Genomic DNA, 22,312 nt, shown 5'->3' on the forward strand with positions numbered 1-22,312 from the left:
GTGGCTGGCAGCTAATGCTGTGGGGACAGCTTGGGAGGGTCTAACAATTACAACGGATCACCTCCAGATCAATAGTTACAGGTACGCAACCTATTTATCTGGATTGTGATCCATTGTAATCATTAGTAAATGGGTGAGTAGCTAGCTTCTTTTTCATGGAGGTGGGAACAGTAGACATCCAGCTATGGAAACACTCTTTTTAATACTGCCCTCTCAAACTCAGCCGGTCTAGCCATGCGTAAATCAATGGCGTAGTGTTTGATAAATGGTTGCTGAGATGACCATGTGACCACTGTGCAGATGTCCTCCATTTTTATTCCCAACAAATGGGCAGCCGAGGTTGAGAACGCCCTTGTTGAATGTGCCCGAATAGTCTTTGGAGGAACCACTCCCTGGTGTTTGTAAGCCAAGAGAATAAGCTCGACCAGCCAGTGTGCTATACTCTGCCTTGATATGGGGAGACCCTTATTTCCCCCCCTGAACGCAATGAATAGTCTCTTAATTTTCCTAACCGACCTTGTCCTCTGCCGATAATACAAGAGAGCTCTGTGTACATCCAGGGAATGAAGCACATTCTCCAAGGGCATTTCGGGCTCTTGGAAAAAGGTGGGTAAAATGATTTCTTAATTAATGTGAAAATTTGTAATAACCTTTGGTCAGAAACTGGGATCCAGCCTCATGAGCACTTTATGAGGGTAGAATGGGTATATGGCTTATCCGCTTGTAAGGCCGTTAACTCGCTTACATGTTTTGCTGTGGTTATTGCCACCAGGAACACCACCTTGAGTGAAAGGATGCACATAGTTGCCATTTGTAGTGGTTCAAAAGGTCCCTCTGTTAGGGCCGACAGTACCAGCGACAAGCTCCACTGTTCCACTGGTCGTTTTACTGGCAGATATAGGTTATTCAGGCCCTACATGAACCTCTTGCACTCTGGGTGTGAAAACACAGTTGTGTCATCCCAGCTGGTGTGTTTGGCGGAAATGGCTGCCAAATGTACCCTTATGGAGACGTTTGCCAAACCCTTCAGCTTCAATGAAGTTAAGTACAGCAGTACCCGTTTGACAGTGGTGCGGAAAGGACGGAAGTTATGATCTGTAGCATAAACCTTAAAGTGCTTCCATTTGCTGAAATAGTTTCGTCTTGCCGACCTACTGAGTCTACCGTTAAGTAATATACACTTTAGAGCCCTATTCTCCAGGCTGTCAGCCGTAAGGTTCCCACATCCGGATGCAGGACCTGACTGTTCTCTGTCTGAAGTAGGTTGGGCACTAGCGGGAACCTGAGGTAGTTGCCCTGTGCCAGCCGCAGCAGTGGTGCAAACCAGGGTTGCTGTGGCCACCAAGGTGTCAACAGGATGCAGGTCGTTCTGTCTCTCATGATTTGTGCTATTACCCAACTGTTTAATGGCTGGGAAGGGTGAAGGTAGAGGAGACCCTTGTCCCATTTGTGTTTGAACACATTGCCCAGGGAACCCCTGCCTATGCCAGCACACGAGCAGTATTTGGAACATTTCTTGTTGGCAAATGTGGCAAACAAGTCCACCTCGCCCCAGAGATGGAATATATCTTAGAGACAGGTGTTCTTTATCTCCCATTCATGCTGTTGGTTGTAGAAGGACCAACTGAGACTGCTGACCAACACATTGTCGATTCCTTTGATGTGTATTGCCACTGGATATATCACGTGGGCAATGCACCACTCCCATATCCTCATGGCCAGGCCGCACGACGACGGGGAGACCGTGCCCCCGTTTGTTCAGGTAGACGATAGAGGTTGTGTTGTCCATTTGAACCGTGTGACTGTGCTCTTGAGCATAGGTTTGGACGCCCTCAGTGCTTGGAATGCAGCTAGGAGTTCCAAATAGTTGATGTGTTGGGCTTGATTTGTTGTCCACCTGCCTTGGATGTTATGAGTCCTGCAGTGTGCACCCCAACCTGTCAGGGATGGATCGATGGTTATCCATCAAACTGGTGACAGTGGGGAGAATGGGATTCCCTGTAGGAGATTGTCTTCCAAGACCTACCAGTGTAGAGAATTCAGTGCCTGTTGCAGAATATGCAGACATAGTTCTTGGGTGTCTACATTGGGTCGGAAGTGTTTGAGGTACCAAGTTTGTAGTGGGCGCATCCATAATTATGTGTAGCACACTGTCGAGGTGCAGGACATCATCAAGCCCATTAGCTGTTGTATTCTCTGTGTCTTCTGCGTTGGTTCGCACGTAAAGTGATGGATCAGAGCTTTGATTCGTTGATAACGCTCTGCTGGCAAGTACGCCCTTTTTGCTTCTAGATCTAGTACCACCCCAATGATGTCCAGGTGCTTTCTTGGTTCCAGATGATACTTCTTCCAATTGATGTTGATGCCCAAATCGCGTAGAAGTTGTACTATTGTGTGGATTTGGTTGATAAGCTGTTCTCTGTTGCTGTTGGCTAAAAGTCAATCATCCAAGAACGGGTAGACCGTCAGGCCTTGCATTCTTAATTAACACCACCACAGCCATTACCTTGGTAAAAACTCATGAGGCTGTTGAAAGTCTAAAGGGCAAGGCCGCACACTGCACTTCCCACAGTAAACCTGAGATGATATTATTATTATTATTTCTTGTTTACACAGTCAGACAGGTGTTATTGACTGGTTTGTTTTATTCAGACATCGGGTCGTTCCCAAGGACCTAGGATGGTTGAATTTTATTGTCAATGTTGTTGTTATTGTTATAGATATCGTCTATAACAACACTGTTGTTATTGTTATAGATATCGTCGCAGAATATAGGCTGTTCCCAGTAAAGCTACTTGTAATTGGCTGATGGTGATTTCTGTGGCCCCCTATGGTGTTGAGGTGATATTATTATTATTTATTATTATTTTACACAGACAGGTGTTATTGACTGGTTTGTTTTATCCAGACATCTAGTCCTTCCCAAGGACCTGGGATGCTAGAATTTTATTGTCAATGTTGTTGCTGTTGTTATAGATATCGTCGCAGAATATAGGCTGTTCCCAGTAAAGCTGCTTTTTGTAATTGGCTGATGGTGATTTCTGTGGCCCCTATGGTGTTGAGGTGCTCTTCAAGGTCTTTTGGAACTGCACCCAGGGCGCCAATTACCACTGGGATTATTTTGGTCTTTTTCTGCCACAGCCTTTCAATTTCAATTTCTAGATCTTTGTATTTGGTGGTTTTTTTCTATTTCTTTTTCTTCTATTCTGCTATCCCCTGGTATTGCTATGTCGATTATTTTGACTTGTTTTTCTTTCTTCTCGACTACAGTTATATCTGGTGTATTGTGTGGCAGATGTTTGTCTGTTTGTAGTCAGAAGTCCCATAATATTTTCACATCTTCATTTTCTTCCACTTTTTCAGTTTGATGGTCCCACCAATTTTTGGCTACAGGTAGCTTGTATTTTTGGCAGATGTTCCAGTGTATCTTCCCTGCTACTTTGTCATGCCTTTGTTTGTAGTCAGTCTGTGCGATCTTCTTACAACAACTGATTAGGTGGTCCACGGTTTCATCTGCTTCTTTACAAAGGCGGCACTTGCTGTTTGTTGTGGATTTTTCGACTTTTGCTCTTATTGCATTTGTTCTTAGTGCCTGTTCCTGTGCAGCCAGTATTAAACCCTCTGTTTCTTTCTTCAAGTTGCCATTTTTAAGCCATTGCCAGGTCTTGCTGATGTCTGATTTTCCACTTATATTGTGCAAATATTGACCATGCAGTGGCTTCTTTTTCCATTTTTCTGCTCGGTTCTTGACTTGTTCTTTCTTGTAGGCCTGCTTTGTTTCATTGGTGTTGAATAGTTTCTCATTATTGACCATTTGAAGTGCATCTTCTTCACTGTCTTCTTCTTCTTCTTCTTTTACATTTATATCCCGCTCTTCCTCCAAGGAGCCTAGAGCGGTGCACTACATACTTGAGTTTCTCCTCACAATAACCCTGTGAAGTAGGTTAGGCTGAGAGAGAAGTGACTGGCCCAGAATCACCCAGCTAGTATCATGGCTGAATGGGGATTTGAACTCGGGTCTCCTCGGTCCTGGTCCAGCACTCTAACCACTACACCACGCTAGCTTGAGATATTTCCAGTGACTCTCCTGGATGCCCACGTGGAAATAGGCGTCCATCAAATCTAACGTTGCTGCCCACTCCTCCTGGGCTAGGAAGGGTAGGATTGCCTGTAACGTTGTCATTCTGAATCCCTGCATCCAGATAAACCAGTTGAGGCCCCGGAGATCCATGATTGCCTGGATTCCTCCATCCCACTTTGGTATCTGGAAATAGTGGGAATAGAACTCTGACAATCTGCTTGTCCACTGCACCAGTACAATCGCTTGTTTCTCCAGTAGGACCTGTACCTCTTCCAGGAATACTGGAGTTGCTTTGGTGAATTTCAGTCCTGAAAATGGAGGCTTTGTTTTGAATTCTATAGCATACCCGTTTTCACGATTCTGAGCACCCAGCGATCTGATGTTATGTTGTGCCACACTTGGGCATGGCTTGCCAGCTTGATTGAATTGCTGGCAACTACAAGACTAATGTTGGGGATCCTAGGATTTGTACGTATGTGCAGTGGATGGACTGTGCAATCAAAAACTCTGCTTTGCAGTGTCCTTGTTAGCATGGTTGTTCTGCATATTGTTTCTGTGGTTGTATCCGTTGTTTCTTTGGAATGATCTGTATGGCCATTTGAATTCCTTTCTATCTTGGTATTTATAGTTCCGCTGGCGAGCATTAGAGCGGTTTCTGAAAACCCCTGTAAACGCGGATGATGTCACCATGAAAGTTTTGGCTATATACTTCGACTTCTTCCAGGGCTCCATTGTGGCGTCCATGGTGTCACTGAAGAGGCCTTTCCCATCAAAGGGTAAGTTCTCCACTTGGTCGTGCATATCCTGCTGGAGTGTAGTGGACCTGAGTCAGGCGTACCTGTGCATGGTAACAGCTGTCACCATTGCTCTTGACTCAGTTTCTGCCAGATGTTTAAATACTGTAAGTTGTTGCTTTGTAATGGACATTGTTTTTTCATATACCTCCGTAAGTGTGATCTGCAGTTCTTGTGGAGTCATGGAGGTTGAGTGCTGGAAAAGAGTGACCCACAGTAAATGGTTGTATCGGGCCATACAGGCAGCATAGTTCGCAATTCTGATGGCAAGACTGGATGTAATGTAGATCTTTTGCCCCAGCACATCAATTTTCATTCCTTCTTTATCTGCAGGTGTGGTGTGCCGTCTCCCACCTCTTGCTGTGCTGCCTGGCGCAATCCACCACTAGGGAATTTGGGACAGGATGGTGTAACGGGTATGTATTCTCTGTTTCTTGTACTCTATACAGGTTCTCTAACCTCTTTGGCATTGGTGCAGATGTCATAAGGGTATCCCAGGCAGTCTTGGCTGCCTTTGTTATGACTGGTATCATTGGTAGCGCAACAGGAAATGATGTCTGTGCTGATGTCATCATGTTATAAACTGGATCAGCCAGGCCATTATCTGATACGTTAATTTCCATTCCAAGAGCTTCAGCCATTTCCCTAACAAGGGTATGATATGCCCTTAGTTCTTCGGTGGGTGAAGTTGAGAGTCTTGGTGTCACATCAGAAGGAGGGTCAGAGCTACAGCTTGCTCCATCTGAGTTCGAGTCTTCTGACTCGAAGTGCATTCTCCTTGCTTTGGAGAAAAAGGAGGAGCTGATGCCCGTGAGGGGCATGCCACCCTTCCTCTTTCCAGGTGCAGAGCCAGCCGAGAGGCGGCCTGGGTCGAGCCTCGCTTGGCGGCCCCCTCCAAATGCGCCCATGAGCATGACGTCATGTGCATGGGGGCATGGCTTGAGCTTCAGAGGAGCCCAGAGCAAACTCTCCATGCCTGGGCCTCCGAGAGCCCGGGCGAACTCTGCTGCCAGTTATTTCAGGCAGCATCACTGCCCGATAGAACGTTTTCCCCTTCCTCTCCCTCTCTGGAGGGAGAGGAAGGGGAAAACATCCTATCAGGCAGCCAACGCTGCCTGAAATGATGAGCTGAGAGCTCGTTCGGGCTCTCAGGAGCCCAGGCCACACCCTCTTTGCGTGTGCCTCATCATACAACACTGCTTTGAGGTGCAGGGCTCTATTTTTTAGTGTCTGCCTTGAAAAAGAACAGCATATTTTGCAAGTTGCGGCATTGTGTGTTTCTCCTAAACATAAGCAGCAAGCTTTGTGGTGATCTGAAGATGGTAATTTCACTCGGCATTTCACACAGTGCTTGAATGTTGTTTTGGCTTCCATGGGTGAAACTACGTAGTTCAGTTTTTTGCCGATAGTTTAAACGTGAGGCAAGAACGTAATCAGAAATCCATAAGTCAAATTCCGATATTTTAGTTCAATTTTATGTTAATCAACAATGTAGCTGTCACTAATAAGTTCTTTTGTTTCTGTTGAATGAGGAACCTAGGCGAGGTCTGAATGCTTTGGCGGTCTAACTGAAACTGACAAATGGCTGCCCAACCACCATAGAGGTAAGGCATGAGCATGCGGTTGGGCAGCCGTGAGGAGCTATGCAATCGGGCCGTGAGGTTCCTGCGCAGGCGCAAAACCCATTTACTAATGATTACAATGGATCACAATCCAGATCTTATAGTTTCAATGGGGAAACACTTGCAAAACAGAGAAGAAAGTGCTTTACTGCTATCAATATATTGAAAAAGTCTCTGAATTTTTCAAATTAGACCTATGGAGACAAATCATATTGTTTACTGAACACTGGATAGCAACTATATAATACACTAAGTTCACAATGCAGGAAATTTAGCTTCCTGATGCTTTGAAGAAATTATAAATTTAATGGAGCGATTCCTCGAGTAGCCTCTTGCAGAATGGAGCCAGACAACAGTTAAAAAGAAAACTGAAAATAGTTTGAGAGAGGCACTGCTTCCCACGATATACACACATCTTTTGCCCACTGTCACCTTTAGTCAAACAGCATTTCCAGCTTTTTAAAATGATACAAGGAAAAGTGGGATGCTTGCTCATAGTGGGCACAATGATCCTTCTTTCAAACATATTCAGCTCTCTGAAAAATGATCACCTGTTTCTAGCCATATGGATTGTTCAGCACAGGCACATGAAGGAGGAACACACTTGATTAGTGTAATATAAAAGCTAGAGTCCAATATATACCATGTTAGACTCCAAACCAAAGGCTGTTCAAATATACAATCTGACCACGAACTTTTCTATAGCAAAATATCATATTTAAGCAACTGTACATTTGAAACAACATATTTGAAATTGTATTATAATACACCATTGTGCTATTTTAAATGAAAGAAAAACACCACAATATAACTGGTGTGTAAGGAAATCATATTTTTAAATATTTTCATGCATTTTTAAAAATCTCCAATTGGAAAAGGTTTTCGATCAAATCCACAGTAATCATGTGACATTATAATTTAAGGACAGACACTACAGATGCAACAATGGAGGAAAAACAAAAGACAATAAGATGATTTAAAAGCATGCTGGAAGACTGCAGAAAGAGATAATCAAATGAGATAACAAAAGGACAGTACAAAAAAAAGAGGAAGAAGAAAAAAGAGAGCCCTCACTCAGCCTCAAAGATGTATGGTGGATTTTTTTCAGTCTATTATAAGTAATTCAGCTGGCATTGAATACCCTATGGGAGTCCCTATGGAAATCAGGGAAATACAATACTGGACTACTTCTTAGTAAAACATTAAGCAAGCTAATCCTTGAAGTGTAGGTAAAAGTGAAATGTGGGTCTATATATTTAACTCATGATGATGAATGTGGCCAAGAGCAGAAGTAGCAAGCATGAGTTGGAACAACGTTTCAGGTTTAAGAGCAAAGGAAGGAAGGAAGGAAGTCCTTTTGTTAAATCAGAAAAAGAAAACAAATGATGCCTATTTTTCAGTATCAGGTTTTATCTTTGTTGTATATAAGAATATAAAAACCTATAATAAGGACATAAAAAGAGCCCTGCCATATCAGATCAGAGGACATCTAATCCAGAATCTTGTTTCCCACGCTGATCAACCAGATACCTCTGGGAAGATCACAAGGAGGGCTTGAATACAATAGCCCTCTCCCGCCATAGGCATGTATCACTAGAAGAATCTTCTTATGAGATGTTTTGTATTTGAGTACAGAAACCTGAATACAAACATTAATGTAATCCTCTAGTTATGATGGGGCAACACATACATAAATGGTGGCTTTTCCATTTACAGTGCATGCAGGTATAGGGGCCCAGTCTTCTCCCTATTATTGCTCACATGTATTTTAAAGGGAAATGTCACAATACATACATGCATGTACTTCAAGGCAGACACAATGGCTGACATCCCAACTGACACTGTATAAGCAGAATACATAAGCATATTAGCTGACATTCTAACACTCTGTGTGTGCTCTCAACTGTGTGCACGCAGTGTGCATGCGGTGCTAACTCTCATGCTTTGGAAGCATGGGCTCCCTTGCATATGAGCGCAAATTCTCCCAGAGCTCTCTCATGCCCCACCCCAATACTCTGTTAAAAGGGAAGCAGGTCCCTGACCTCCAGGGATGTGTTTTGGCTTTAACAGAGTGCTTTCAGAGTGTGGGGAAGCTCTGACCGTTGTTCTGCTGTTGCGCAAGAGCACCCATGCTTGGAAAATGCAGGGATGAGTGTTGGGTCTAGGGCTATGTGTGTGTTGCTAGGAGTGTAATGAAGTTCAGGGCAACTCATAAGAAGTGGTCCTTAGCAGGAAACATATCTGATAAGATCAACAGTGTCCAGTCAGCTGAGGAGTTCGCTTGCCAAGGAATGTGTTTTGATTTTAAAAACTGCTAATTTATGTATTTTATTTTATTTAAAGTATTTATACCCCACCCCTTCAGTACACCATTGCTCGGGGCGGCTCACAACATTAATAAAACAGATGTAAAATAAGACTAATATAATTAAACAAATTAAGTTAAATAAGTTAAAAGACTAGCCTAAAACCACATTTAAAATTACAATGTTTTAAAAAGTTTCACATTAAAAGTTTTTTTTTTAAAAGCTAAAAACAGAACTTTTTAAAAACTAAACTAAAACTACTATAAGCAGCAGATAGAACATTAAAAAGCCTCTTTAAAAAAACCTAATTTTTCTCTTTTTGGTAAGAAATATTTGGGCATGTCTGGTCTTCATGAGGCCTCACAAGTACCTGCAGGTTTGTGTTGGTAAATTAAAGACCGCATCATACAGCCACCAATCTGAACATCTTTAATTACCACATGCTAGATGTCATGTAATCTCTGGAACTAGTTTTCCGTGTTGTTGTTTTTTGCTTTGCTTTGCTCTGCTAAAGATCAGTTAAAATATGCATCTCTCTCTCCCTCTCCAGAAAATGGAGTCAGGTTTTTTTTTGTCCATCTAGGGGATATGCAGTGGAGCTCTTACCTCCAGACCTTGGGCCCCCTGTCCATGGCCTCCTGAATCCGGGGGGGGGGGGGCTTCTGCCACCCAGCCGCTGCCCGCTGATGTCCCACTGGACTAGGACCAGGGAGACCAGAGTTAAAATCCCCATTCAGCCATTATACTTGCTGGGTGACTCTGGGCCAGTCACTTCTCTCTCAGCCTAACTTACTTCACAGCGTTGTTGTGAGGAGAAACTTAAGTATGTAGTACACCGCTCTGGGCTCCTTGGAGGAAGAGCGGGTTATAAAATGTAAATAATAATAATAATTAGTAGTAGTAACTGGTGCCCTAGGTGCAATTCCAAAACACCTTGTAGAGCACCTCAACACCACAGGGGCCACAGAAATCACCATCGGCCAATTACCAAAAGCAACTTTACTGGGAACAGCCTATATTCTACGATGATATCTATAATAATAACAACAACGATATTGATAATAAAATTCAGCCATCCCAGGTTCTTGGGAAGGACTCGCTGTCTGGATAAAACAAACCAGTCAATTACACCTGTCTGACTGTGTTAACAAGTAATAATAATAATAATAATAATAATAATAATAATAATAATATCTTCTTTCATTAAAATAGTTTTCCTTCTGAAAGTACTAACATAGTTCTTTGGTAGAACTAAGGTGCACTATGAAAATGCCTCTGTATTGCTAAACAGTGATTATTATTTTAAGTACTACTTCAATGTTTGGGAATTGGTTTTATGTAATTAGCCATGCACTTAAAATATTAATATGAATTTAAGAAAAAGAAAAAAGAAAGAGAAAATGCAACCCACTGGGCAAATAATATTGTTCCTAGAATAGTTTTTATAGGTTGAAATCGGTTCTACATTCCCCGCAAATGGTAACACATTAATTCATATATTCTATTCTTCTTACTAAAACGTCAGGCATTGTGATGGTTAATATGCCAATATCAATAAAATGGGTCATGATGAATGTAATTGAGCATGAATAACCCAGTGTATAAATATTAAACTCTAAATTAGTGCAATTAGGAAAATGTAGCTTGAGTCAAGGGACTCATCATTACATTTTGAAATATATTGAATTCATCATATTAACAAATAAATCATTTTATTTTCCCATGTTAAAGAAAGGAAGCTCTTGATAATAACGAGAAATTTTATCCTGCTGCGCTGACCCAATTATCAATCTACTTATTTTTTCACTGATAGTTTTTGAAATGTATCAAGGTTTTAAACAGAAACATAGCAGCACGAGCAAAGTTCAAAACATAAATTTAATTGTTCTATGGCTTATGTAGTATGCTTTAAGTATTTGTTATCTGTGCACTTGTAAAGCAGCAGCTGTTTTGGAAAGGGAAACTTTCCAAAATATTAAGACACAATACTGATATTTTCTGTAATCTTTAGTCAAGAGGATTGTGGAAAGTGAGAAGTGTAAATGTCTCCTTTAATTTGAGTGAAATTATACCTTTTTAAAAATGTCACATTTACGTTGTGAAAACACAGGCTCTTTGGACTACTGAAGCGAGTGTGGAATGGAGAGCTTCACACCAACTTTGGCAGTCTTCCTCACTAAGGCAGCACCCAGTGTGCAGTAAAGTAAAGTGTGCCATCAAGTCGATATAGACTCCTGGCGACCACAGAGCCCTGTGGTGGTTTTTGATAGAATACAAGAGGGGTTTACCACTGCCTCCTCCTGCACAGTATGAGATGATGTCTTTCAGCATCCTCCTATATCACTGCTGCCCGATATAGGTGTTTCCCATAGTCTGGGAAGGTTGCCAGTTCCCATAGTCTGGGAAACATACCAGTGGGGATTCAAACTGGCATACTCTGGCTTGGTAGTCAAGCCATTTCCCTGCTCTGCCATTAGGTGGTTGGTAGAGAAGGTGAATTTCAGGAGTCCTACCTTCCCCTCAGATCAACCTGTAAGTGGAAGAAATGTGTCCCTGAGGGTCACCCAATCCTTAGAGACATATTACCATGTGTTGCAGTGTGATTTTGCAGGAAGGAGTGATGGATGAAATGGGATCCCCTTATTACTCCTTCTCCTGGAAGCACCTACTGACATGTGAAAATATGCCTCTGAGGGCTTCACATCCTTCAGGGACAAATTTCTACCAGCTACAAGGTGATCTGTGGGGAAGGTAGGAATTTGAAAATCCATTGTCCCCGTTGTGACTCTGGGAGGCAACTCTGGGAAGAGCAGACACAGCTGAGAAGCTGAGCAAGCCCTTCTAAACATCTATCCTTTTCCACTTCAAACAAACAAAGAGGGGAGTTTAGCAGGGGCTGTTTCTCTCTAAGGGGTAGGTCTTAGTCTCTCTATCTCTGTGTGTGTTACTTGTTAGGGTTACTTGTTAGGGTTAACATATAACAGGGCTAGGAGTTCTTAGGGTTACCTAAAGGCAGTGTTACTTAGTAGTGGGGGTGGAGTCAGCTAGGGCTGGGCGGGGCCCCACATTCCTTCCTTTGACTCCCATCCTGTGTGACAGTTGGAAGGCAACTCTACATATGAGGTGTAGGCCCGAGAGCATAGCGAACAGGGATAGCAAACAGGACATAGGAGTTTAGCGGGAGTTTAGCGGGAAGTGTGCGGGGGAGCCTGGAATAAGCCCCCGCGATCACAAGGATCACAAGGAGCCTGGTGGAGAAGAGAACGTAAGTACATATCCCTCCCTCGTATCCCTCATATTCTTGGGAAAGGCTGTTTGGACAGTTAAATAGCTGACCATTACAGCTGAGACCTATCCTAATAAACTATCTAATAAATGGACAATAAGCTCCCTAAATACTGTAAACAGCCAACTAAAGCAGTATGAAGATAGAAGGTCAGCAGGGGAAGGGGCACTTCCCAGTGTATTGCACAGAGTGCCACATGTATGACTATTTGCCCCATGGGCAGAAGTCATGGGTGTGTGCTCAGTGCAAGGAGCTCCTGGCTCTCAGGGAACAAATCCGTTCCCTTGAGACCAAGGTGACGGATCTGGAGAAGCTCAGGGAGACAGAGAGGCATGTGGATGAGACCTTCAGGGATGTGATAGAGGCATCCCACTCCAGGGCTGGTAGCTCCTCTGCTGTCAGGGAGAATGAAGGTCTTGGATGAGGAGGACATCGGTCTGAGGAAGAGGGAAATGCTCCTTTAGAAGGGACCCCTTCAGTGGATGATGAGCCCATATCCTCTCGCACAGGGGATACTCCTCTGGGGGGTGGGAGCCTCCTTGTAGTTGGTAATTCGATCATTAGGGGGATAGAGAGATGGGTTTGTGACCCGCGTGTTGACCGCACGGTGACTTGCCTGCCTGGTGCAAAGGTTGCGGACATTACGCAGCATCTAGGCAGGCTCCTAGGCAGTGCTGGGGAGGAGACAGCTGTCGTGGTGCACGTCGGCACCAACGATGTGGGGAAATGCAGTCGGGAGGTCCTGGAAGCCAAATTTAGGCTGATAGGTAGCATTTTGAAATCCAGGACCCCCAAGGTAGCATTCTCAGAAATGCTACCTGTTCCACGTGCAAGTACAGTGAGACAGGCAGAGCTGAGGGGTTTCAATGCGTGGATGAGACGTTGGTGCCGGGAGGAGGGCTTTAGATTTGTTAGGCACTGGCACACATTTTGGGGCAAGCAAGGCCTGTACAAAAGGGACGGGCTGCACTTGAACCAAGATGGAACCAGACTGCTGGCGCTTAAAATCAAAAAGGTTGCAGAGCAGCTTTTAAAATGACACCTGGGGAACAGCCGATGGGAGCTGGGCAGTATCCCGTTTGGCAAAAGCCATCCTTTAAAGTGTGAGGCTGCAAAGAATTCAAATAAAACAGATGGGGACGGAGCAGAACTGCATAAAGAGCAGACGGGAGGCTGTGCCAGCAGGTCAAAGAGTCAAAGGAATAGCATACATCAGGGGAAAGATTCAGTGTATAGGTGCTTGTATGCCAATGCCAGAAGCCTCCGAGCCAAGATGGGTAAGCTGGAGTGCTTGGTTGCTAATGCAGAAATAGACATAGTGGGCATAACAGAAAGATGGTGGAACAGTGAGAACCGGTGGGACACTGTTATCCCTGGGTATAAACTCTATAGAAAGGACAGGGAGGGGCACCTTGGAGGAGGGGTAGCACTGTATGTTAAAGAAGGGATAGAATCTAACAAGCTAGAAAACCTAGGTGGACTGGAGTCCTCCACAGAAACCCTGTGGGTGACTATACAAGGCCGGAAAGGAATCGTGCTACTGGGGACATGCTATCGCCCTCCGGATCAAAATGCCGACAGTGACTGGGAGTTGCAGGAGGAAATCAGGGAGGCATCAAGGAGAGGCAGGGCTGTAATTATGGGTGATTTCAACTACCCACACATAGACTGGGTAAATTCACATTCAAGTCAGGACAAAGAGGTCAAATTTCTAGATACGCTAAATGACTGTGCCTTAGAACAGTTGGTCATGGAACCGACCAGAGAGAAGGAGACCTTGGACCTAATTCTGAGTGACACCCAGGACCTGGTGCGTGATGTCAGTGTCATCGACCCTTTAGGGAACAGTGACCACAGTGCCATCAAGTTCAGCATACATGTGGGGAGAGAATCACCAAGGATGTCAAACACAGACATTTTGAATTTCAAAAGAGGAAACTTCTCCCAAATGAGGAGTATGGTGAAAAGAAAGCTGAGGGGGGAAATCAGGAGAGTCACTTCGCTCCAGAGTGCATGGCGTTTACTCAAAACCACAATACTAGAAGCCCAGTTAGATTGTATACCCAAAAGGAGGAAAGGTACCACTAAGTCCAGGAGGATGCCAGCATGGCTAACGGGTACCGTCAAGGAAGCCATAAAAGGGAAGAAGACTTCCTTCCAAAATTGGAAGGCCTGTCCAAAGGAAAAGAACAGAAAGGAACACAAACTCTGGCAAAAGAAATGCAAGGTGACAATAAGGGAGGCAAAAAGAGAGTTTGAGGAACATTTAGCCAAAAGTATCAAGGGGAATAACAAAAACTTCTTTAAGTACATCAGAAGCAGGAAACCTGCCAGGGAGGCGGTTGGGCCATTAGACAATGAGGGAGTGAAAGGGATTATTAAGGAGGATATGGAGGTTGCAGAGAAACTGAATGAGTTCTTTGTGTCTGTCTTCACGGCAGAGGATACTGAGCATATACCTCTTCCTGAACCAGGCTTTTTAGGGATGGAGGCTAGAGAGCTGAATCTGACAGAAGTGACAAGGGATGATGTTCTAAACTGTCTGGAAAAACTGAAAGCTAACAAATCACCAGGGCCGGATGGCATCCATCCAAGAGTCCTCAAGGAACTCAAATGTGAAATTGCCGACCTCCTTGCTAAAATATTTAACTTATCCCTGAAATCGGGCTCTGTACCAGAGGACTGGAGAGTAGCAAATGTAACACCGATTTTCAAAAAGGGATCCAGGGGCGATCCGGGAAATTACAGGCCGGTTAGCCTAACGTCCGTTCCAGGCAAATTGATGGAAAGCATCCTCAAGGATAAAATTGTAAAGCACCTAGAAGAACAGGCCCTGCTGGGAGTGAGCCAGCATGGCTTCCGCAAAGGTAAATCTTGCCTCAACAACCTTTTGGACTTCTTTGAGAGTGTCAACGAGTGTGTGGATCAAGGTGATCCAGTTGACATAGTCTACCTGGACTTCCAAAAAGCTTTTGACAAAGTTCCTCATCAAAGACTCCTGAGGAAACTTAGCTGTCATGGAATAAAGGGACAAGTACATGTGTGGATTGCTAACTAATTGAAAGACAGAAAACAGAGGGTAGGTATAAATGGAGAGTTTTCACAATGGAGGGAGGGAAGAAGTGGGGTCCCCCAGGGATCTGTACTGGGACCGGTGCTTTTTAATTTATTCATAAATGACCTAGAAGCAGGGGTAAGCAGCGATGTGGCCAAAGTTGCAGATGATGCCAAACTTCCGGGTAGTGAAATCCAAAACGGATTGTGAGCAGCTCTAAAAGGATCTCTCCAAACTGGGGGAGTGGGCGGCAAAATGGCAAATGCGGTTCAATGTTAGCAAGTGTAAAGTGATGCACATTGGGACGAAAAACCCCAACTTCAAGTATATGCTGATGGGATCTGAGCTGTCGGTGACGGACCAGGAAAGGGATCTTGGGGTTGTGGTTGACAGCTCGTTGAAAGTGTCTATTCAATGTGCGGCAGCTGTGAAAAAGGCAAATTCCATGCTAGGGATCATTAGGAAGGGGATTGAAAATAAAACGGCTAGCATTATAATGCCCTTATACAAAACTATGGTACGACCACACTTGGAGTACTGCGTACAATTCTGGTCACCACATCTTAAAAAGGACATTGTTAAACTGGAGAAGGTACAGAAGAGGGCAACCAAGATGATCAGGGGCCTAGAGCACCTTTCTTACGAGGCAAGACTACAACACCTGGGGCTTTTTAGTTTAGAAAAAAGACGACTGCGAGGAGACATGATAGAGGTCTATAAAATCATGCATGGCGTGGAGAAAGTGGAGAGAAAGAGATTCTTTCCCCTCTCACACAACACTAGAACCAGGGGTCACTCCATGAAATTGATTGCCAGGTGGTCTAGGAGCAACAAACGGAAGTACTTTTTCACACAACGCGTGATCCACTTGTGGAACTCTCTGCCACAGGATGTGGTGACGGCCAACAACCTGGATGGCTTTAAGAGGGGTTTGGATGACTTCTTGGAGGAGAGGTCTATCAATGGCTACTAGTCGGAGGGCTGTGGGCCACCTCCAGCCTCAAGGGTGTGCCTCTGAGTACCAGTTGCAGGGGAGCAATGGCAGGAGAGAGGGCACGCCCTCAACTCCTGCCTGCGGCTTCCAGCGGCATCTGGTGGGCCACTGTGCGAAACAGGATGCTGGACTAGATGGGCCTTGAGCCTGATCCAGCAGGGCTGTTCTTATGTTCTTATGTTGTGCACTGGGCACTGTGCAACTAGTTCTGCTGCTCCAAAGTGGGGAAGAAGACAGAAGGAGAACAGCTTGGGTGGGGCACTGACTGACTGCTGTCTTTGCCCCTGCCCCACCTTTCCTCAGGTGTGTGTAACATCTCCCTGGGCTGCTGCTGGGGCTTTGGCTGCTGCTGCTGCTGCTATATAGGGTAGGCTAGCCCAAGGGCCTGGGGGAAGAAGACAGAAGGAGAACAGCTTGGGTGGGGCACTGACTGACTGCTGTCTTTGCCCCTGCCCCCACCTTTCCTCAGGTGTGTGTAACATCTCCTTGGGCTGCTGCTGGGGCTTTGGCTGCTGCTGCTGCTGCTGCTATATAGGGCAGGCTAGCCCAAGGGCCTGGGGGAAGAAGACAGAAGGAGAACAGCTTGGGTGGGGCACTGACTGACTGCTGTCTTTGCCCCTGCCCCACCTTTCCTCAGGTGTGTGTAACATCTCCCTGGGCTGCTGCTGGGGCTTTGGCTGCTGCTGCTGCTGCTATATAGGGTAGGCTAGCCCAAGGGCCTGGGGGAAGAAGACAGAAGGAGAACAGCTTGGGTGGGGCACTGACTGACTGCTGTCTTTGCCCCTGCCCCACCTTTCCTCAGGTGTGTGTAACATCTCCCTGGGCTGCTGCTGGGGCTTTGGCTGCTGCTGCTGCTGCTGCTATATAGGGCAGGCTAGCCCAAGGGCGCGAGCCTCTTGGCGCGAGCTGAAGGGCGAGAGCATAAGGGCTCTCGTCCTTGTGGCTCTCCGCCGTGGGGCGAGCTGCCTGAGGCCCAGAAGATCTCTCTCCTTCCGCCCTGAAGAGCCATCTTCTCACAATTAAGAAGTCAGCAGGAGACTACGCAAGCCTGGTTTTGTTTTGTTTTTAATTAAGCCAAGAAGCCGTGGTGGGTTAGTCTGGGGAGATGTGTCTGGGGGAGCAAAAAAGTGGGTCTGGAGTGGGGGCAGCAATATCACAGGTAGAGGGCAGAGGGAGGTATGGCGGTGGGAGTTGGGCAGGCCGTTACAGGGGAAAGCGGTCCAGGCAATTGAGGCCTGTTCCTTTTTCTGGCCCTTCTCCCAACCCTCTGACCCTAGGGAGCTCTGAGATCACTCCTTCGAGGATTAGGATGCTGCTGCTGAATGCCAGGTCAGTTAATGCAAAAACATCTCTCATCCACGATCTGAATGTGGATGAGCGTGCTGACCTGGTATGTGTGATGGAGACCTGGTTGGATGCGCTGGGCAGGGTCGGTCTCTCTCAGCTTTGTCCTCCAGGTTTCCAGATCGTGCAGCAGCCCCGCCTCGAGGGTCGGGGAGGAGGTGTTGCAGTCATCTTTCGAGAGACCCTCCCCGTTTCCAGGTGCCCGGTCAGGCAATCTCAGAATTTCGAGTGTTTGTCCTTGAGGGTGGGCCTCCGAGATAGGCTTGGGATTCTGTTGGTGTACCGACCACCCCGCTGCACTTCAGTCTCCCTACCTGAGCTGGTGGGGGTGGTCTAGGAGGTGGCCTTAGGTTCCCCCAGGCTTATTGGTTTGGGGGATTTCAATGTCCACGCTGAGGCCCCCCTAGTGGGTGCGGCTCAGGATTTCATGGTCTCCATGGCAACCATGGGCCTGTCTCAATTGGTATCGGGCCCTACCCACGTGGCGGGACACACTCTGGATCTGGTTTTTGCCGACCAGGAAATAAATGATCTGGAGGTGGGGGAATTTGAGACCACTCCCTTGTCATGGACAGATCATCACCTGGTGGGGTTTAGTTTGACTGCTCCGTCTGCCCTCTGCAGGGGTGGTGGGACGATTAAGATGGTCCGCCCCCGGAGGCTTATGGATCCGCTTGGATTTCAGACAGCCCTCGGGGAGTTTCCAGTGTCCAGAGCTGGTGACCCTGTCGACGCCTTGGTTGATCTCTGGAATGGGGAGATGGCCCGGGCTGTTGACACGGTTGCCCCCAAGCGCCCTCTCCGGCTTGGTGGAGCCCGTTCCGCTCCTTGGTTTTCCTCGGAGCTTAGGGCAATGAAGCAACTTGGACGACGGCTGGAGTGACGCTGGAGGAAGAGTCGTCACGAATCCGATCGAACACGGGCTAGAACCCATTTTAGGGACTACGCCGTGGCGGTGGGGGCGGCGAAGAAACATTTTTTCTCCGCCTCCATTGCGTCTGCTCAGTGTAGGCAAACAGAGCTGTTTCGTGTGGTGAAAACATTGCTCCACACATCCCCCCGGACAATGGGGGAGGAGCCATCTACAGCTCTTTGTGATTGGTTTGCCTGTCACTTTGCAGATAAAGTCGCTTGCATCCGTGCTGACCTGGACTCCAGAGTTTTGGCAGTGCCGGCAGACGTGCCTTTGGTACCATCTGGTCCTGTTGTGTTGGATTCTTTTCGGTTGGTGTGGCCTGAGGATGTGGACAAGATCCTGGGCAGTGTGCGGGCGACTTCATGCGCTCTTGACCCTTGCCCTTCATGGCTAATAAAAGCTGCCAGGGAGGGGACAGGCAGATGGCTGGAGGTGATCGTTAATGCTTCATTAAGGGAGGGCAGGATGCCATCGGGCCTTAAGGAGGCGGTGGTAAGACCTCTATTAAAAAAGCCCTCCCTTGATCTCTCCAGCCTGGACAACTACAGACCTGTGTCTAACCTTCCCTTTTTGGGCAAGGTGATAGAGCGTGTGGTGGCGTCCCAGCTGCAGAGGGTCTTGGATGATACGGATTATCTGGACCCTCTTCAATCTGGCTTCCGCCCCGGGTATGGGACTGAGACTGCCTTGGTCGCTCTAGTGGATGACCTACGCCGGGAACTAGACAGGGGGAATGCGTCCCTGTTGGTTCTGCTGGACCTCTCGGCGGCGTTCGATACCATCGACCATGGTATCCTTCTGGGCCGCCTCTCGAGTATGGGAATCGGAGGCACTGCGTTGCAGTGGTTCCGGTCCTTTCTTGAGGGGAGGGTCCAGAAGGTGGTGCTGGGGGACTACTGCTCGGCCCCGTGGCCGTTGGCCTGTGGGGTCCCGCAGGGTTCGGTCTTGTCCCCCATGCTGTTTAACATCTACATGAAGCCGCTGGGAGAGGTCATCCGGGGATTTGGACTGAGTTGTCAGCAATATGCGGATGACACTCAGCTCTATCTCTCCTTGTCATCGGATCCTAGGGAGGCGGTGTATGTCCTGAACCGGGGGCTGGAGGCCGTGATGGGTTGGATGTGGGCTAACAAACTGAAATTGAATCCAGATAAGACGGAGGTACTGTTGGTCAGTAGGAGAGCCAATCGGGATGAGGAGATTTTACCAGTTCTGGATGGGGTTGCACTCCCCTTGAAGGAGCAAGTACGCAGCTTGGGGGTACTACTGGACCCGGCTCTGCTTTTGGAAGCTCAGGTGGAGGCGGTGGCCAGGGGTGCCTTTGCACGGCTTCGGCTGGTGCGCCAGCCACGTCCCTTTCTCGAGAAGGCAGATCTGGCTATGGTTACCCACGCCTTAGTCACGTCACGGCTGGATTACTGTAACACGCTCTATGTGGGGCTGCCCTTGAAGAATATCCGGAAACTGCAGCTAGTGCAAAACGCGGCAGCGAGGGTTTTATCCAGAGCTGCCCGTTGGGAACATATCACCCCCATTTTGAAAGAGCTGCACTGGCTACCGGTTCGTTTCCGGGTCCAATTCAAGGTGCTGGTTTTGACCTTTAAAGCCCTAAACGGTTTGGGCCCGGGGTATTTGAGGGACCGCCTGCTCCCAAGGGTTGCTGCCCGCTTGACGAGGACATCTGAGGGGGCCCTGCTCTGGGTGCCGACAATGAGAGAGGCCTGGCTGTCGTGCCCTCGGGACAGGGCCTTCTCTGTTGCTGCCCCCAGACTCTGGAATGCTCTCCCAGTGGCCATTCGTTCCTTGGACTCCATCATGGCTTTTAGAAAGCTTGTAAAGACTTGGCTTTTTACCCAGGCTTTTACATAATCGTTTTTACTGCTGCTTCTGGGTGTTTTTATTTGTTGTACTGTTTTATGCCTGTTTTTATATGTTTTTATACTCTTAGCATGTTGTTTTTATTGAGTTTTTATTGTATGTTTTTAACTTTTGTAAACCGCCTTGGGGCTATATTTTAACGAAAGGCGGTATAAAAAATGCAAAAATAAATAAATAAAAATAAATAAATAAAAGTGGCATGCAGCTCACATTATGCTCCCATTTCGGTCGTCAGGATTTGAATCACTGTACACTATGAATATACATGGCATTCTAACAGATTCATAGTGTCAAACCATTTTGGCCATCAGCAGATAATTCATCTTTGTATTCTGATGTGTTTTCTAAGTGGCAACTCAGCATTGTGATTACTGTTATTAAGAAGGGGGAAATGTTAAATTTCCAGAAAGTATTAGTTTCTGCTTGGATTTTTTAAAGCCCTTCTTGGCAGCCAAAGGAGTGAGTGTATATATATTTCTCACAGAGGTGTGAGTGTATATATATTTATAATATATATCTCAGAGAAAGTGGGTGCAAGACAGCACGACTCTATTTTACTAGAAGGTCAAAACAGGACACTAAACTGTCAATTTAATGGTAACAGTCTTATTCTAAGATGACTAGAAATAAGACATAGAGACTTTCTTCCCAAATAAGTGAGAGGTAAAGATCATCTCCACTCCAGTTAAATGTATATGAAAAGAATAGGAACCAATAGTATTTTCACATTACTTACACATTTGACTGAAAATATTGGTAGTTACACTGGCTGTATAAGGAAAAAAAAATCCAACAACAATAGGAAACAGCAATGTGATTAGAACCAACAAAGATTCATGAAATGATGTATGAGTTCTTGCTATCAAATTTTTTATCAGGTTGGATGCTGAACAAAATTAAAAAGGAAGATTATGTACCTGATATGGGGGCTGCTAGATTCATATGCTTGCTATCCAATTTCATTTTATTTTTAACTTTGTTACCTTAAGTCTGGGCAAAGCTTTTCAAAACAATTGAGTGATTCCATAAAAGGTGGTATAATAAAAGGCTCTTTTCCTAACCCTCTTATTCATTTAGGGAAATATGATGAATTTTGTTACAGGTACTAATAGTAGGATTATGTGGAAAAGACTCCACACCTTTAAAAGAGGAATGAGTGTTTGAAACACAAAAGAAAACTGGAAAAGAAGCCAAACCATCAACCAAAAAAATATATAAAATGACTGGAAAACAGCGACCTGAGCCTGGTACAACTAATTCCTTACTGAGCTGTCCAAGTCGAGCCTTCTCTTTTTTACCGAACAAACGTCCTATTGAAGACTTGATTCCTTTCTTCTTGGGAGCTTTGTGTAGGGAATCCTGGCTGCTACTGACACTGCCAAGACCAATGCTTTCTGGTTCCAAGGATGCAGGCAAGCTACTATAAAATACACACAAAAGATAGATAATACATTATTGTCCTTATGAGGTCCCATCCCCTCCTAAAGCAGCTGTGCAAACAAATTATCTGGAATCTAATAAGAGTGTCTTCATAATTTGCAGCATTAATCAAGTTACTGATGGCATATTTCCTGTATCAAAGTAATATTTAGAACAGCACAATGGCTAATTTTCATGTCTCAGTAATGCCGATCAGGATGATTCAATCTAATAAAAAGTGAAAGAAAAGAGTCATAATTTATCAAAGCCCTGTTAAAATCATGCTGGCTAGAAAGGGTTCTGAAAGATAATTTGATAAGTACATTTTCATTTGGGATGAAACATTGTTTTAAAGCAAAAAGGAAGATGTTGCCTTACCTGAGAAATATCTATTCTGATCAGGAGTAGCATGAAATTCTAAAGAAAGATAATTTCCTCTTGCTAGACTTAGATGTAGGAATAACTTTCCAGAGTTCATCAGGGAAAGGCTCTTCAAATTCTGCAAAAGCAGCTAACAGCTCTGATACTAACTGAGAGTGGGCATGGTCTCCCTGCTCCTCAAGTAAGAACAGTGCTTGTACCTAGTCTGAATACTAGATCTAGAGTATATGTTACAA

At 45.6% G+C, this 22,312-nt stretch overlaps 1 protein-coding gene across 22 annotated transcripts in view; it reads right to left on the bottom strand.

The window, feature by feature from the left end:
- PPFIA2 (PTPRF interacting protein alpha 2) overlaps positions 1-22,312 on the bottom strand; it is a 461,781-nt gene that overhangs the window by 76,904 nt on the left and 362,565 nt on the right. For all 22 annotated transcript variants that reach the window (XR_008307767.1, XM_053251926.1, XM_053251924.1 and 19 more), the window contains one exon: positions 21,542-21,696. Coding sequence is in view for 21 of the 22 variants with exons in the window: in XM_053251926.1 (XP_053107901.1) it covers positions 21,542-21,696 (155 nt within the window). In the remaining variant the exon portion in view is untranslated. The remainder of the gene's footprint in view (positions 1-21,541; positions 21,697-22,312) is intronic.

This window comes from Hemicordylus capensis, chromosome 5, assembly GCF_027244095.1.
Source record: "Hemicordylus capensis ecotype Gifberg chromosome 5, rHemCap1.1.pri, whole genome shotgun sequence".
Lineage (NCBI taxonomy): Eukaryota > Metazoa > Chordata > Lepidosauria > Squamata > Cordylidae > Hemicordylus > Hemicordylus capensis.